The sequence below is a fragment of the Crocodylus siamensis genome, chromosome 3 (assembly GCF_052110815.1).
Source record: "Crocodylus siamensis isolate JL-2025a chromosome 3, ASM5211081v1, whole genome shotgun sequence".
Taxonomy (NCBI): Eukaryota; Metazoa; Chordata; order Crocodylia; family Crocodylidae; genus Crocodylus; species Crocodylus siamensis.
In genome coordinates this window covers 27,165,939-27,182,669 of record NC_143397.1, presented here as the reverse complement: position 1 = coordinate 27,182,669, position 16,731 = coordinate 27,165,939, and the positions used below count along the sequence as shown (strand labels likewise).

Here is a 16,731-nt window from a genome sequence, read left to right as displayed (position 1 = left end):
AGCGGAGGTGGTTCAAGCACCTACTTCGAACACCTTCAAGAGCAAATTGGATGCTTATCTTGCTGGGATCCTATGACCCCAGCTGACTTCCTGCCCTTTGGGCAGGGGGCTGGACTCGATCTTCCGAGGTCCCTTCCAGCCCTAATATCTATGAAATATTTGATTGCTTCAAGTCCAGTTAAAAAGCTCTAACAATGGCACCCATAAAGCTAAAGGACACTTATGGCAAGATCAAGCATTAAAAGAAAAAGGAAATAAATTTTTAATTTGCATGTAGATTGCATGCTAAAAACCTTTAAGAAGCTTTACAGTACATTCAGAGGTAAAAATGAGAGAAATTTGAAGTAGTTAAGGGTAACCGCACTTGTCACCAAGATAAATACCTTAAAAGTGGTCAAAAAGATTAAATCGGGAGAGGAGTGATGCTTTCAAATGACATTTTAAAATGAAGTATGCATGGAGCACATAATGTAGATAAGTTATTTATTAAACTGTGTCACATTTGGAGCACATGACACAGGGAGCTGTCTGTCTGTATCTGTTGGGTAACTTCTGGGTAAAGTTTTAAGATGCTTATTTGGCTTATGTGGAGCTCATGAGTGCCCATATCCATTGAGTTATTGTAGGGGTAAAAGAAAAAAAACACAAGCAAAGTGGGAGTGTGTGTGAAGACAGTAGAGAAGGAACAGCCTTCTCCTTTTCTTCTGCTGCTGTTATATCTACCTTACCTCATCCAGGTCTTTACCCACATGATGCACAGCTTGTCAGACCTCAGATTTGAAGATCCCTTTGAATTAGTCACCCTGAAGCAGTTCAAGTTGTTTTCAATCCTATAAATTTCAGCCTTTTATCCAATCTACTTCTGATCACTGTCTGGTGGTGGGGCCTCTACAGATTCCTGGAAAAAGTCACTGCTCGTATTATTTTTATTAGCACATTTTATTGTGAAATTAAGGTCAGTAATTCTAGTTACGTGGCAAAAATTGTTTTGAGAGTTTTTACTCTGTGGATTGATTGTAAAAAGTTCACTGGGCCAGTTAGGTTATTAATTGTGATTTGCTAATTAATATAAACTCTTGTCGCCAAATCACTAGGCATTTGTGCACTATATTCCTGAGAGAGCCAAAGATGAGGAAATTGTAAAATATTTTAAGTTTTTTTTTGGTAGGTACCTTTTAAAAAAGACCCTGGATTAGTATTAATCGTTGAATGAACAATTGAAATTCAGTTTTCTGATTACATTTAGTTAAAGTATTACTTGTGAGACTTGGTTCTAGTTGCCAAGGATGTGGTCTGATTTCTGCATAGGTGGTTAAGTTGTCTATATGTTAGAGCTATGAACCCTGTTTCCTTATCCTATAGAAGAGGAGATGTTAATTGACACATTGAGTGTATACTGGCCGCTAATACCATATTTCTCAAATTCAAGGTGAGGTTTTTTTCCCCATTGGCATGGGGGGGGGGGCGGGAAGCCCCTCGTCTTATAATCAAACAATAAACAAGTAATCAAACAATAAACAAGGAAATCTCACTAAATACATTGTCTGTTATTAAAGTGCTGCCAAAAGTAGCATGTGCTCAGAGCAGTGGAAACCAACTATGAAGCTTATTTACATGCAGCCTACACTGAGCATGACTGTAAAGCATGTGGCCCGCATTGGGCAAACATGCTGATTTTTTTTTTCCATTTAATTTCATGTCTCAGGTCAAATCGGCCAAGTCAGTTCCAAATTCTATTGACTGAGCAGAGCTCAATTGTTCAAGTCCGTGTGGATCTACCACCAGCAAGTATCCTCCTGCCCAGACTATTTAGCTTGGGGCTTCAGATGCTCCCAAATCAATGTCAGACATCCTACATGCAAGCCCCAAGCCATAGGCCTTAGAGTTCAGATGTCCCCTAGTCTCACCAACCAAAAGGCTGTAGGAACAAGGTAGAGGGAGAGCCCAAGACCAACTCCTCATTGCCATAATTGTGTAGCCATGGGCAAACTTGCAAAAATATTTATTTCTATATATATTATACTTATTACACTTATACACTACTTTCAAGCTTTGAGCTGTCAAGTGAACCAGAAGGGCCACTTGGCAGAGTGTTGGAGGTGGAGAATATATATACACCCCTATATTCTCCACCTCCAACACTCTGCCAAGTGGCCCTTCTGGTTCACTTGGCAGCTCAAAGCACACCAAAAACCTGTTACACAGTTTGCACCATGCAACCATGTGCCCACGCACCCATCTCTATACCTATACCACCACCCACTGCCCTCCTCAGAGGGTCTACTCCTGAAAGTCTATACCAGACCCCTCTCCACCAGATGAGGTCTGCCATTTCTTTCCCATCATCCTCTTCTGTCTTCCTGTAGTACCAGCTGATGGGAACCTAGGGTAGGTTAGTGTAGCCCATCTGAATAAGACATTAAGTGTAGTCCCCCTCACCACCGACTCTTGAAAGTAGTTTATAAGAAGTATACTTTCACTGGAAGTATAAGTGTATACTTCTTATATGCATTGCATATGTTATTACTTCCTCTTCACTCCCACAGCTGAGATCAGCCTTTCTTTCCCATTTCCAATGATTCCTGTTTCTTCAGCAGCCTTAAGTGTCTGGCAAACATCATGAAACGGGGCCCCAAACAGTTCACCCAGAATCCCTTTGTCACTCCCTCTCACAGCATGGCACATATGATTAGTGTGGCTCTGCCCACTATGAGGTGAAGCTGGACCAGGTTGCCCTGCACCTCATCTGCATTAAAATTTTTGGAGCATCCCATGACCTGTGATAAGAACACCCAGTTCCACTCATGAGTGGGGGAGCTAATTAGTAGGGCTGTGCGAAGCTTTGGTGCTAATTCAATTCGAAGGAGCAAAATCTCTGAATCAAATCGGGAGACCAATAAAAAGGTCTGAATTGATTCAAAGCTCTCTGAATTGATTTGGGCTGTCCCTCTTTGCCGCCACAGAGCTGGACCCAGACTCCGTGCCAGTAAGCAGGAGGTTGGGGCGGGGGGGACTGGAGTAGTGGGAAGGGGACCTCTGCCAGGCCCCATTCCCTGCCTGCTCCTCCCGCCCTCCTGAGCACCCCCCCGACCGCTCTTCCAGCCCCATCAATGGCTGCCCCAGCATCTTGGGGCTTTAAAAAAAAAAATTTTTTTTAATCCTGCACTTACAGGCTGCTTCAGCGACCGTCAGGGCTTCTGGGGTCTTGTAGCAGAGCCCCCCATGCAACACGGGGGTAGTGGGATGCAGCTAGTGAGCGTAAGGCTTTTTTAAAAGCTGGGACGTTGGGGCCGAGCAGGGCAGCCATTGGGAGGGCTGGGAGAGCAGGTGGGAGGTGGAGCCTGTTTGATTCAGAGATTTGGCTGATTCGGCAGCGGCCAAATCTCTGAATCAGATTTGGCCAAATCGATTTGGGACTGATTCAGATCATCAAATCAAATCACTGCCCTCCAAATCGGCCAAACCCAAAGCAAATACTAGCTGCTTTGCACAGGTCTACTAATTAGCATGTGACTGTTGTGGGGGGTATCTGCAGTACACCTACACACTGAGTTCTGGGGAGCAACATGGCTTGAAACACTGTTGCCTCTAAGGGGGCCCAGCCCATTGAACTATGTGGTAGATCATGAGTCTGTGGCTTTGGACTAATATCAAGCATAGTTTGTACTAGATATAAGTACGTGCCAAGTGCATTCATGGAGTACCTGTGGTAGAACTTGCAGCATTTTGAAAAAACATAAAATGCATCCATCCTGGATGAGCTAAGTCTATGGGTACTATATGTAAATTATTACATCCACGTTTAATTTCAAAGGTATTTTTTTCACATTTGCTTCTCACTTTCATGTGCTTAGGGAGAGCAGGGTCTGTGACAGTAAGGAGACGGGGAAGCTGCTGCAGGAAAAAGCTGGGGGGAAGCAGAGATCAAAGGGCCTACCTGACCCCCCCACAGATGTATTTTTCCTGCTGTGGCAGTGGGAGGGCAACAAATTCAAGGCAAACTTCTAAAAATTAGATTCAATACCTGGAAAATTATAACCAATGCATACATTTTCCATATAGAATCTAATTATTGGAGGGGTTGTCTTATAATCAGGTTCATCTTCTATTTGAGTAAATACAGTATTCTGTCATTGTCACAGTAAAGTAACGGTGTTTGTGGAGGCCTTAGATGTATAGAGTTCAGTCGGATTTTCATTAGATAGGACTTTTGGTAACAGTGTCCTCTGGTCCTCTTATGTGAAGTAATATTATGTACTATTAGCCTGCTTCTGGCAGGCTCAACCTATTACTTTGACAGATGTGTATGCACGGACATAGTTCTCAATTCCAGCATCTCTTCATGCAAATCAACTCTGTTGTCCCAGTATTAGCAGAAAGCAAGCACAGCCAAAGCATATTGTGCTAGGTCTGAGTGAATACTCAAGTGTGTGGGTCTTACGCTGAAAAATTCACTCCGTTCTGCTTCAGCCTCCCCAGCATTGCAATGAAACTCTACAGGGAGGTGATGGCAGAAGATGCATAGCTAAACCATCTGGAAAGCTTTGGAAACTTAAGGAATGAAATATGTTCTGTGGCTTATTAAAGCAAGGGCCTGACACTGAGTTGTTCGGTGTAAAATTACACACACATTTAAAGACTTTCATAGACTTCTGAAAGGAAGCGGAATGTCTCCATTTAATTGCAATCTCCCAACAATTTTTGGTCAGTACAACTGCTTCTTAAACACATCACCAATCTTAGGCTCAGGATTTTAATTACAATAAAGCATTTCACATGAAAGCACTTTAAGCAACATAACATGCTTATTATGTCTTTGACAAAAATATCCTCCAAATACCTGTACAGAATTAATGTTTGATACAACAAAGCTTCTGGAACAAGACCTAACTTTTAAAAAATTAATGCACATAAATTTCTTTTCAGCTCTGGTTAATGGTTAATTTTAGTGATGTGTTTGTCCCTTAGATTTTAGGGGTAAATAATGCTCAGGGGGCGTGTAACTATAGGGTTAGGGGTGGGCAATTATTTCGGGTGGAGGGTCGCTTACTGATTTTAAGCAAGCAATCAAGGGCTGCATGACAGGCAGCTGGGGGAAAATACATATTAATTTTCTAAATTCTTTAGGGGCCCCGTGGGTCGGATAGAATGGCCTGGCGGGCCGCATCTGCCCCAGGGGCCGCTTTTTGCCCACCCCTACTATAGGGCATGGGTATGTATGACCTTTATTTTTTGTAAGGAAGATTCTCTTTCATTTATTTTGTGTGTCTGACAGAAGATCAGATTATAGTTGTAAGCTTCTATTTACTCATTTGAAGTAAAATGATAAAATGTTATGTGACAATACCTGTAGTATATCAGTGATGTTTTAACTAAAATGATTATTAAGAAAATTAACCAGGATTTGAAAGTCATAGGCCCTGATCCCAAAAAACACAAATGCAAGTGCTTATTTTTTACTCCTATGAGAAGTCCCATTGACTTTTACTGGACTACTCAAGTGAGTAATATTAAGTACGTGTGTAAAAGTGCACAGGAATTGGGCCTTAGCACTTAGATTGGAACAACTGTGTTCTACAGATAAACTTTCACAGCACATAAATAAAATCTGGCTTTTTAGTATGTACATACATAGGAAAAGAATGTTTTAAACTAAAAAGTGTGTTCTCTTTTCTCCCCTAATAGCACAAATGTTCCCATTTTTAACTCAAAGTTTTTATTTATTCCCATCTGGAGAAGTTGTTCTCCAACAGCCTGTTAATTTTTACGTAAAACAAACCTAATGCAAAGCCTTTTCATTAGCAGGAAATATTGGGAGGAAAAGAAGTCTAGCAACTTTATATATACCTTGTATTAATAATAAACCTTCTCACAGAGAAGAATAGACTTTTAAATATTCTCAATCATGATATATACAGCAATAAAAATTCACATTTTCACACTTTAGTGAGACACTTTAAAATCCTCAGCAAGGCAGTTGTCATAGTTTCTCTTCCCAGTAATTGCCCCACCTTTAGTTCTAGTACCAGAACTGTAAACCCATAAAGAGTTGAGTGGAGGAAAAAATACATTTCCACCAGATTTGGATTAAAACAGCAATGGTTCTTTCTAGCTCTAGAGTCCCAGCAGCAATCCTGTGTCAGAGCAAGGCAAGACAAGGCAATTTATATTTCCAAACCCATTATGTTTTATAATACCACAGTCTGATTGCAACAACTGTTCCTATGTGTAATCCTCAGTAGTCTGGAAGAATTGTACCCAACACATGGCAAGAGAAAAATAGCCCTTCAGAGCATAGCTGAACCCCTCACGCCTTCGGTAGGTAGCATGGCTATGAATTGCACCAGTTTTTTCCAAAGTACCTGGAAGGATCTTTCTCCATTTCCATTCATTACTATATACACTTCTCTGATAAGTTCAACGTTTCAGTGGGGAACGTGACCTGGAGAGAGCTGCCCTTGGATGCAGCACTGGGCCCTGCACCAGACTTGACTAAAAAGACACTCTCGGAGTCCTGCCCCTGAGAAGAATCTGAGGTCTCTGAGCTACGCAATGTCCTCACTGATGTAGTGTCACACTGAGCCAGACTAGTGTTTGCTCCTGGCAGTAGCACACGTCCTGCAACACTGCTTTCATTGAGCTCTGGAGGATAGAGTAGCGTCTGTGAGGTGCTACTGATCTCTCTCAGCTCTCGGGAGATGAAGGACGGTGAGTGGCTGGACATGGCAGAGGAAGCTCTGCGGCCATCTACGCAGTTGAAATTGCTCCCAGAGTGCTGCCTCCGAGCCCCTCCAATACGACAAAATAGGCATTTGATCTTCTCTATGGCTTTGCTGAGCACCGTCTTGCGCAGGAGGATGTAGACCCAAGGATCCAGGATGGGGTTCACTGCAGCAATACGGATGGCCTGCAGGTCAGGATTTTGCCCGACATCTTTCACCAGCGGAGGCTGGTACAGCTGGTTCACAAAGACGCGTACCTACCAAACAGGAGGGGGGAAAAATAAGGGAAGTTAGAGCTGACATTTCCAAGCAGAGCTTCGTAGCTACATGTTACAGCAAGAGCTGGCAAAGCCCAGCTTCTCATTATCAGCAACAAGTATATTTTTGAAAAGGGGGGGAAAAAAAGACAAAACAAGGAACAAACTCTGTAAATCACTTTATCTTCTTGCACGGAGGAAGAGAGCACTTTAGCTTCTTGCATGGAGGAAGAGAGAACCTTTCTCCATTTCCCTCATGGTTTTACCTGGACTCCTAAAATAGTCTGATATTCATGAGCCTTTATGGTTGATTCCTACAGGTTTTTAAACTTCCAGTCCTGGGTGGTGGCTTTTCTTTCTCTCTAATTTGTAGGAGTTAGATTTCAACATTTCACCCAAGTCTTTCATTGCCTGCCAGGGATGTGGAAGGAGCCTGAATCAATTGAGGAGACCTGTCCAACCTTTGCAGTTTTCCTCCAGCAAATCTGTAATAATTGTATGTTTAAAAAAAACTACAGCAAGATGACAAACTAACAAGCAAACTGGTCTCTAGAAACAAGCCCAGAGCTGTCTGTGCCTTACTTTAGAAATAAATGTGTTGGCACCTTTTATTGTTGGAGTTTCAAGGTAACGTTTTAATATTCTCATCATTGTACTTGTTGAAGCTTGTTTAAAAGAAAAAGAACAGCTGCCTCTTAGCTACCAGATTTTTTTATATTGATTAGCCTGATGCCGGCATTAGACTAGGCTGCCTGGATCTTCTTCCCAACTGTGTCTGCCCTAGGTTCCATTTATAGGCCATAAAAACTATTATTGATGTTTGTTTAAATAGTATTTCTAAATTAATTATAAGTTTATTGAGCATTTACTAACCTGGTTGGGATCTCATTTATCCAAGGTATTTAATTGTTCAAGGTCCTGTCCTTTACAACCAGAAAAAACACTACTACAGCTCCATCTACTTAAAGCCAAATTCTATAAACACTACTGTCAAGTCCAATGACCATTGATGTCTCTCCATGGACTTTAATAAGCACAGCATCTGATAAAGGGTCTCTTACATTACACAGTCCTAAACAGTATCTTTAAATTAGGATCAAAATTTGAAATGGCATAAAATGTATCCCAGGTTTAAGAAAGTCACTGGACAGCCTTCCTCATGGAAAATACTACCTGCTTCTGCGAGGTAAATTTAGATGAATCATTAACCTCTTCTTTATACAATATGCTAAATATCTAGTACCAAGAACTGTTAAAATCTCTTCTTTGCCTTGGCTCCTAAAGTCTTTTGTCTAATGAGGTTTTGCTCAAGTAGTAAATGGCTTCAGAAAAGTGGGCAGACTAAGGTTTAATCTAACTGAAGCTGAATGAGCAAACCTCTTAAGGCATTTTTACTGAGAGAGAGAGAGAGAGAGTTTGAACCAGTCCAAGTTTGGTGAAAAATGTCACAATACTTTTTCCAAAAAAAAAAAGAGATTTCTGCAGTATGGTAATGGGGAATCTCAATCTATTCTTCCTGCATAAACATTCAGGGCTTTAATCTACTGCCAGGTAACTTTAAACAGAGCATTCTTTTAAATGAGGCCGGTATCTACGTTCAATGTTTTTATCAGTGACCGTTGGGGAGTATGTAACGGTTTCCTTGCTGTGCTAGTTATTCTGCACAGGTCATTCGTCCATGCTCCCTCTGAGCAGTAATGAATCTTCCAGTAGAATAGTTTTTCATGTAATCTGTGTTGGAGAGCATGTCCTTTCACATGCTTAAGACTGGATAATTAGTAGCTTAGGGGTATCAGTATCATCAAACTGACTAAAACTTGAAAGAATATTTTTATAAATGGCACTTCAGATCTGTTTGCTAACATGACAACTTACAGTGGTTTCTACATTTACTACAGAAGTAGTGGAAAATGTTTCACTACAGCACTAAAAGCATGTAGGGTTCAAACTGTACTAAGTTTTTTTACAATTACTCCATTAAGACAAACTGTATGTTTGCTTACAGTGAAATTTGAATAACCTGAAGACAACTTTTGGAGGTCCAAAAAAGTCCAGGGAGGTGATCCTCCCCCTCTATGCGGCACTGGTCAGGCCGCAGCTGGAGTACTGCGTCCAGTTCTGGGCGCCACACTTCAAGAGGGACGTGGACGATATGGAAAGAGTTCAGAGGAGGGCCACTCGTATGATCAGGGGTCAGCAGGGCAGGCCTTATGAGGAGAGGCTACGGGACCTGAACCTGTTTAGCCTCCACAAGAGAAGGTTAAGGGGGGACCTTGTGGCCTGCTACAAACTGGTCAGGGGGGATCAGCAGGTATTGGGGGAGTCCCTGTTCTCCCGTGCGCTGCCAGGAGTGACCAGGAATAACGGTCACAAACTGGCGGAGGGTAAGTTTAGATTAGATATTAGGAGGCGCTACTTCACAGTCAGGGCGGCTAGGGCCTGGAACCAGCTTCCAGGGGAAGTGGTGCAGGCTCCTAGCCTGGGGATTTTTAAAAGGAAGTTAGATGAGCACCTTGCCGGGGTCATCTGACCCCGGTGCTCTTTCCTGCTAAGGCAGGGGGTCGGACTAGATGATCTACCTAGGTCCCTTCCGACTCTAGTTACTATGAAACTATGAAAGTAGTCTCAACCTGTGGCTGCCCTCAGTGCAGTTGTAGCTGGTTGCTCAGGCAGAGGTAAAGGTAGCTGGCCATGATGCCACTTGTATCATTCCTTTGCATGACCTTAGTGACAGAAACTGCCATGCCTTAACCACACTAGTCCTATGGCTTGCTCCGATCAGCAAGGCATTTCACTTTTCTGACATTAGGACCTAAAATAACGTTTTTGTCATTTGAAGGGTCCCCTTATGTTACCGACTGGAACTTTCTTCAAACCTGGCACTTCCAATCAGACATTTTATACATTTTAAAGTATTAAAATTAATTTCCTCTATAGTAGTACTGCACTGAACTTGTATCACACCATTAGGAGTAATCCCACTATATAACTTGACTGTCAATTTTGGTGGAGACAAGGTTCTTTGGGTGAATCTGATATCTTTTATTAGACCAACTAAATAGCTGGAGAACAATTTTTAGGCAAGCTTTTGGGTTCAAAAATCCTTTGTCAGGCTAAGGAAGTTGATGTGTGCACTTCCTGGATGGACAGCCTACACCTCTGTAATTTTGGTGGAGAAAACTTTTACCACTAGATGGCAGAGTTGTCACACATGTACAGCCTGTTCTCCCTGTTTATAACTGGAGGCAACCTGGAGATCTGTTAGCCACTATAGGTTTTGCTTTTATAGGCCAAGATACCAGGAAAAAAGATCTAGCCAATTTAAACGTCCTTAAACAATGCCAGAAGCAAACCATGCAGGCAGCAAAGAACTGTTATGTGTAACTCACGCACCTCTGCAAATGAACCTTAGTGCTCTGACAAAGAAGGGGTGTCTGAGAAATGGCAGTCCAGGCTCCAAAGAACAACAGGTTGAAAGACAAGCCAGTGTTTTAAAATAAAAGTTGAAATCTCACAAACAAATGTCAAATCACTAGAATTAATTTAATCTGGGCCTTAGTTTTTAGTGTTTAAAGTTTTCCTCCTCCCAGGAGATTTTCTATATGCTAAAGAATTATCTTCCACTGGAAATGCATTCCAAATAGTCTATAAATGTTTAAATATATTTCTGGACACATACCATTTAATCCTTTTTAAGGGACAGATATCTGCACTTGACAGCTAGGAATCTACACGCTAATTTATTGTAGGCAGAAGCAAAGCTTTATTTCCCACTTAACCCACCCAACAGGCATTTGTATTAAGTTTAAACATGACCATGACTCTTTCAGATGGACAAGAATAGTAGTACTGATAAATTCAACTTGCTTTCTGTGATCACGGAGAAACTTTTAGAATGTATTTGCCAACCCAGGCAGAAGAAATCCATCCATCTCCAATTTTTTAAAGGTTGACTTTTTTTTTTTAAATATCCCTGTATTTTTGTATTGAAGGCTTAACAATGACATTGGTTCAAAGGTAAAGTTTTATCATTGACTATCAGTGCCTGCAATACGTGCACTTCACAAGCATGTGCCTTTGTTGGCCTGAGAGAGTTTACTGTAATGTGAGCATGTATTACATGACTGATTAAAACCTGTGACTTGATTTTAAGCATGGATGTTGTATATGCCATTGAGAGATGTATAGTAGGTATGTTTCAGCCTATTTAATGAAAGCTTTAGACTGGGCACTGCTGTTAACACATAACTAGGAAGGCTACATTTTATCTTCTCTCACAAAATAATTCAGTATCAAAAGTAATTTATGTGGCGAAACCTACTTCATGCATCATTTATTAATCACAAGTCTGATTAAAAAGAAATCTGCATGGGGTCACCAGTTCAGTCAGTTCTTATGCAGCTGAAATAACATTTGTTTACAGCATCATTTATAGGGCAACAGGGAAGTACTCATTATGATTAACGGAGTGATGAATGAAAACCTATCTTGCCTCTAAGTGAATAACCAGTCAATGGCAAATGGCTGAAAGTTTTGAGGCTTTAAGTTTTCCACTCTAAAGTTCTCATTAAAGCAAGAAGCAAACTGGAACTAATCAAACTTGACAGCAGAATGGGTTTGTACTTGTAACTACGGTAGAAAGGTGGGACTGTAAGGTTGTAAGAGCAAACAAATGCATGCTCATCACAGCTTCTGTTGGATGTTTTTTCCATCTGACTAAATGTAAATATAAAAGGCAATTTCTACCCATCTGAAATATTGAGTATCTTTATAATAGTTATCACACAGAATAAACAAAGGAGTAGCCTTTTACATAGTTTTCACCTGTCCCCATAAAATTGTCCTCCTATTACATATCCATATGCTACATACAGGCAACTATTCCAGTGTAAGCAGGAAATAAATTCTTCAGCTGGATAAGCCAAATAGCCTTTCACCTCCCTTTCCCCCAGGGACTGTTTGCCAGCGCAAATCACTTTACTGTTCAAAAATCTTGCCTGCCATCTTGCCTCTGATAGCAAATAGTCTCCAGTTCCTCAGAGAGAAAAAGCCCCAGACTATTTAAAACTGTCCCAGCAAATTTAGAATAAGTGTAAAACCCCTGAAGATGATCAAATGTCACATAAGAGTTTCTTTTCCTTATTTAGAATGCTAGGATAAAATTGTTAGACATCATAAAATGATGCTGCCAAATTTTTAAAAGGTTATTGGTATTTAATTACCTGAAGCAGTGAAATGTGGTGAAAACTTTCAAATATCGGGGGTGGGGTGGGGAGTATAATTATCACAATGCTCTTGCAATCTCTAACATGCCTTTTTCTCCAGACATTTTTTTCACTAATACACTTTCAGGGTCCTTGCAGTCTCTCTTAAGGTATAGCATCTGGGGAAATGTTACATATTACTTCCTAGCCTTTCTTTTTAAACCTCCTTGATCAGACTTTCTCACACACTATCTACAATGACTTCCTTTCGCCAGTAGTGTATAACGAAACACAAAGCGCTTTATTAATCTGTTGTTGAAATGCACAGTAAGTTGCCTGGCAGTATCTTGAGGAAACACAAAGTTTCTGTGTAATAGCTGAACTATCCCACAAGTTCAGAGCACATTGATTGGCGCACATAGGTTTAGATTATTTTTTCTAATATGCATATCCTATATTGTTATTCAACTTTTACCTGCATTTGTGCTCTTCAATTTCTTTGAGTCCAATCTAGAGCTATTTAGTGTCATCTTAAATGTCCATTTATCACTATTGCTGTCTGAATCATTATAAATATCTGTCTCTGTACTGAGTTCTGGAGCACTCCATTATTAACTTGTATTATCTTTTTTTTAAACGAAGATCAGACTTTGCTATGGTTATTTAACTTCTTTAAAATTAAAAAAACCCCACCTTCCTGGCTCAACTCTGCCTAGTTTGTGAAAAAACTTACTATGAAAATGTTTAAAGGGGTCTGATGCCTTCTTTCAGAAGCTCCATTACTTGTACTTTTAATAAATTAGAGTTTATTCAGCTGATGTCACTAGTAGGAAATAGTGTCATCAGAAAACTTCCTGGCTGCAAAGCAGCCTCTGTGTGTTCTTTGTGCAAATGTCACTATCACTTCTTTCTTATTTTTGGTGTCACCCTTATCAGGACAGACTAAATACTATTTATTACAGAAATTTCCTTTTGTAGTATGGACTTCCTCATTTAATCACCAGGATATCTTTTGGTTCATGAAGTGCATAGGCAGGTTAATGAACTTCCAGCTTGTATGTCCACTGGCTGTTTTTAAGGATAGACAGCATATATACTTCTCCCCCTCATTTTTTAACACTGTATTTCTTTTCAGAGCTCTCAGGGCTAGTGTACTGGAAGAAACTACCTTTCTACCATTAGAACTGTGTATACTCTAGCATTTGTACTAATATATCAGTAAATAAATAATATCATGCAGTTTACATTGGTACAAATACTGTGTTTAGACCAGGCTAATAGCCTGGTCCTCCTTGCCAAAAAGGGTGTGTAGTTGTTACCTGAGGTTAAGTAACACTCAGGCAGAAGCACAGCAGTGAAGACGAAGCAGGGCAGCCTTATCCTGAGATAAGAGGTGTGACCAGGCAGGGCAGTGTGTGATACTAACATGCCTTGTCTACACTCCTGCCTTGATACAGCTTATGCAAGTTCAAGCAAACAAACAAAAATAACTCCTCCCCTGCCACCTAAAACAAAAACAAAACAGACCTTTGCTGCAACACTTCCTAAGACCCTTGATATTTTGCCCCCTCAACTTTTGCAATGACTAGCACTCTATATAGTAGGCTTCCCACCTTGCTATTTTGAATAAATGAGCCTTTTGTCCCATCCAAAAAAACTTGTATCAATTGCTAATAACCCAGTTGCCTGTCTAGTTGGACATTCTGTTTTATTTTGGTTATTTCTTTTTTCTGTGAAGGTTCTCTGGCTCCTGAAGTAGAAGTTGTTCAGATGTACTCAACTTCAGGCTTCCTAGTTCACTATCCTTCTAGTCCCCGCATGCAACACAGGTAATATTTCTGAAAAACCTGCCTGCATCTTTGAATAGCAATCATCCACTAAGTTAGGCTTTTGCTTACAGAACACATTTTTCTTACCGTTATCCCTTCCCGTAACATAGTCTTAATCTTTTGGAGAGTTGTTGTTAAAATATCATACTAAGCCACTTAAGTGCCATAAAACCAGTGCAGGAAGTTTCTAGTACTGATCATGTTATGCCTATGTGTACCATGAAAGATGAAGCCAAAAGCAAGTGGCTCCAGGGACAGTCAAAATTGCAGGGATTCCAACAGTTGTACTTCAGCAAGTTTTATTTATGTTAGCAATGTAGCAAAACTGGCTTGACCCCTGCAATTACACTATTTATTATACTCTATGTCATTTACCCGAGTAGTTCTTACTCTTAGTTTGCAATTATATTTCACCCTCATGAATTCCCCTGTTGTAATGCATCTTGATACAGGTCAACTCCAGGACAGATCCCTCCTGTAATAAACAGCATTACAATTATCTGCGTGCTAAATGCACTCCCTTTCTACCTACTAACTCTTAGCTCCCAGGATCCTGGTTAGGGAGGGTGGCAAGTAAGCATAGCCAGTTGTTTGTTTAATGAATATGAGCCAAAAGATGTAGTTTGCCAAGTTTTATTATGCTGCGGGTGGCAAGCACTGACTGAGCCCAGACCTGGTATTTTTGTCTTCCGCTGGAGTTAAGGTGGAAGAGAGGAAAAAAAAGTGTAGTTTGCTAATTGAAAAGTTGGGGTTTCCTCCTATTTAATCAGAGGCAATAATCGTAATAGCAGCTAGATTGAGCCCCAAGTGATCTGGATTAGGAAGTCATCAAGTGATTTATGATAAGGTTATCCAGTACCAGTATGCAGTCTCTACACCACTCAGCTGGAATCTACCACCTTTAAGAGTAGTATGCTACTGAAATCAGGGGTCCTCACAGGCTGAAGTACAGCTCCAGGAAAGCAAAGGTAGTAGAATTTATCCCTAAGATGGTAAACTCTTCAGGACACGAAGTCTGTTTTTGTACTTTGACGTGAAGCACCCAGCATGCGCTCCTTGCAGTATAAATAAAAAAATCGCTTTCTCTCTTACGTAGTAGGAAACTCTGTCCCCCTGTGCGACACTTACAAATAGTGTATAAATGTAGTAATTAATCTTGAAGTTCAGGCCTACACAAGTTAATTTTAAAACCAGATCTCAAGGTACCAGGATTTTGCTGGGAACATTTCAGTGAAGTACAGAAGATACCAGGTTTTCTGGTCATTCTGTCTTTCACAGCAAAATTTCTAAGTGCCCAGAGGCCAGTATAAGTCCCCCTCCCCCCTTTTAAATTAGTTTTAAATCAATGCAGTTTTAGATCCCTGTGTATTTGTGAACGTTTCTGAGTTACTTTATAGCTTCTGAAAACCCACAAAGGAGGAGCGTTGTCCTATAGCCACCGAGGTGGATAGGTTTTGCTTTTTGCCTCTGAGGGGGTGGTGGAGTGAATGATGGAAGGAGGAAAAGGTTTTTACAGGGTTACTCACCACCAAAGGAATGGAGCAGATGAGCACTACGAGAGAGGTTGCAATGAGTAAAATGACCATCTGGATCTCTGCTCCAGCCATGCGACGAAAACTCCTGTGCCTGCGAAAGTCCGACAAGCGGCTGGCTGTGTTGTCCGTCCCCAGGGAGGTGCGGCGCATGAACTGGCGGTGCATGCGAATCAGGGCCACACACACCAGGATGTTGCAGACCACAGTGACCATGATGAGAAAAGAGCTAAAGCCAGCGTACATGTAGGAGAAGGCGGCATGGGTGGCCACCTTGGTCCGCCAGTCTATGAAACACCAAGTGCAGGGGTACTGCAGGGTGGATTTGCCCAGCCCCATGCTGGGCAGGGCGCAGAACAGCACGTTGGAAACATAGATGGCGAAGAGCGTGAGCCCTGCCAGCTTCTTATCCACATAGTGGTTGTAGAAATAGGCATGGTTGATGGCCAGGTACCTCTCGATGGACATGGCGCAGATGATGCTGAGGCCCGACAGGCCGAAGAAGAGGAGGATGAAGGAGCTGTACTCGCACAGGGCCGCCCCCCCGGGCCACTGGTTCTGCAGGTAGGTGGCGATGGTGACAGGGCTGACGAGGCAGGTGCCCAGCAGGTCGGTGATGGCCAGCCCGCACACCAGCGTGTAGAAGGTGGTCTCCTTCTGCTCCTTGCGGGACTTGCGCAGCACCACGATGGCGATGAGGTTGCCCACCACGCCGAAGATGAACATGACGGTGGGGATGGTGGGCGGCTTCCCGCTCTCGGGGCTGCCGCCCGTGCTGTTGTCCGAGCAGTTGCCCGGCGCATCGGACATGGCGAGCAGCGGCGGGAAACCTGCGGCGAGCCCCGCGCTCGTCGCCCCGGCCACGGCCATGTGCCGCCGCTGCGTCCCGCTCCGCGCCCGCTTCAAGTTGTCAGGCGGCGGGGAGGAGGCGGCGGGGCCGCTCCCGGCGCCCCGCCCGCGCGCCCGTCCCATTGGTCCGCGGCGGCTTGAGGCAGCCCCGCGGGGAGGAGCGGGACCGGGGACCGAGAAGGGTGGCGGTTACCCCAGGGTGTGGGCAGGGCTTAGGGCTGCGGCGCACACAGCGATCTGCTAGTTGAAGGGTGTTTGTACCCGAGCACGCGTCGCCGATGAGGAGGGGTCGGTGCTGGGGCTGGCCCGTGGTCCCCATCCACCCGAGCCGGCCCCAG

General features: G+C 42.5%; 1 protein-coding gene across 1 annotated transcript; it reads right to left on the bottom strand.

Annotated features, from left to right (window-relative positions):
* Nucleotides 1–4,653: 4,653 nt before the first annotated feature.
* Nucleotides 4,654–16,444, bottom strand: PTGER4 (prostaglandin E receptor 4). The gene is made up of 2 exons (XM_090037986.1): nt 15,539–16,444; nt 4,654–6,979 (listed from the first exon to the last, which is right to left on the bottom strand). Exons 1-2 carry the CDS (start codon nt 16,412–16,414, stop codon nt 6,395–6,397), a joined length of 1,461 nt encoding a protein of 486 aa, XP_089894112.1. The 5' UTR covers nt 16,415–16,444; the 3' UTR covers nt 4,654–6,394.
* Nucleotides 16,445–16,731: the final 287 nt, after the last annotated feature.

Coding starts and splice junctions, on each gene's coding strand:
- PTGER4 (XM_090037986.1), bottom strand. CDS start 16,414: ATGGCCGTGGCCGGGGCGACGAGCGCGGGGCTCGCCGCAGGTTTCCCG. Junction 6,980..15,538: donor TCTGCTCCATTCCTTTGGTG/GTGAGTAACCCT, acceptor CCTGTTTGGTAG/GTACGCGTCTTTGTGAACCA.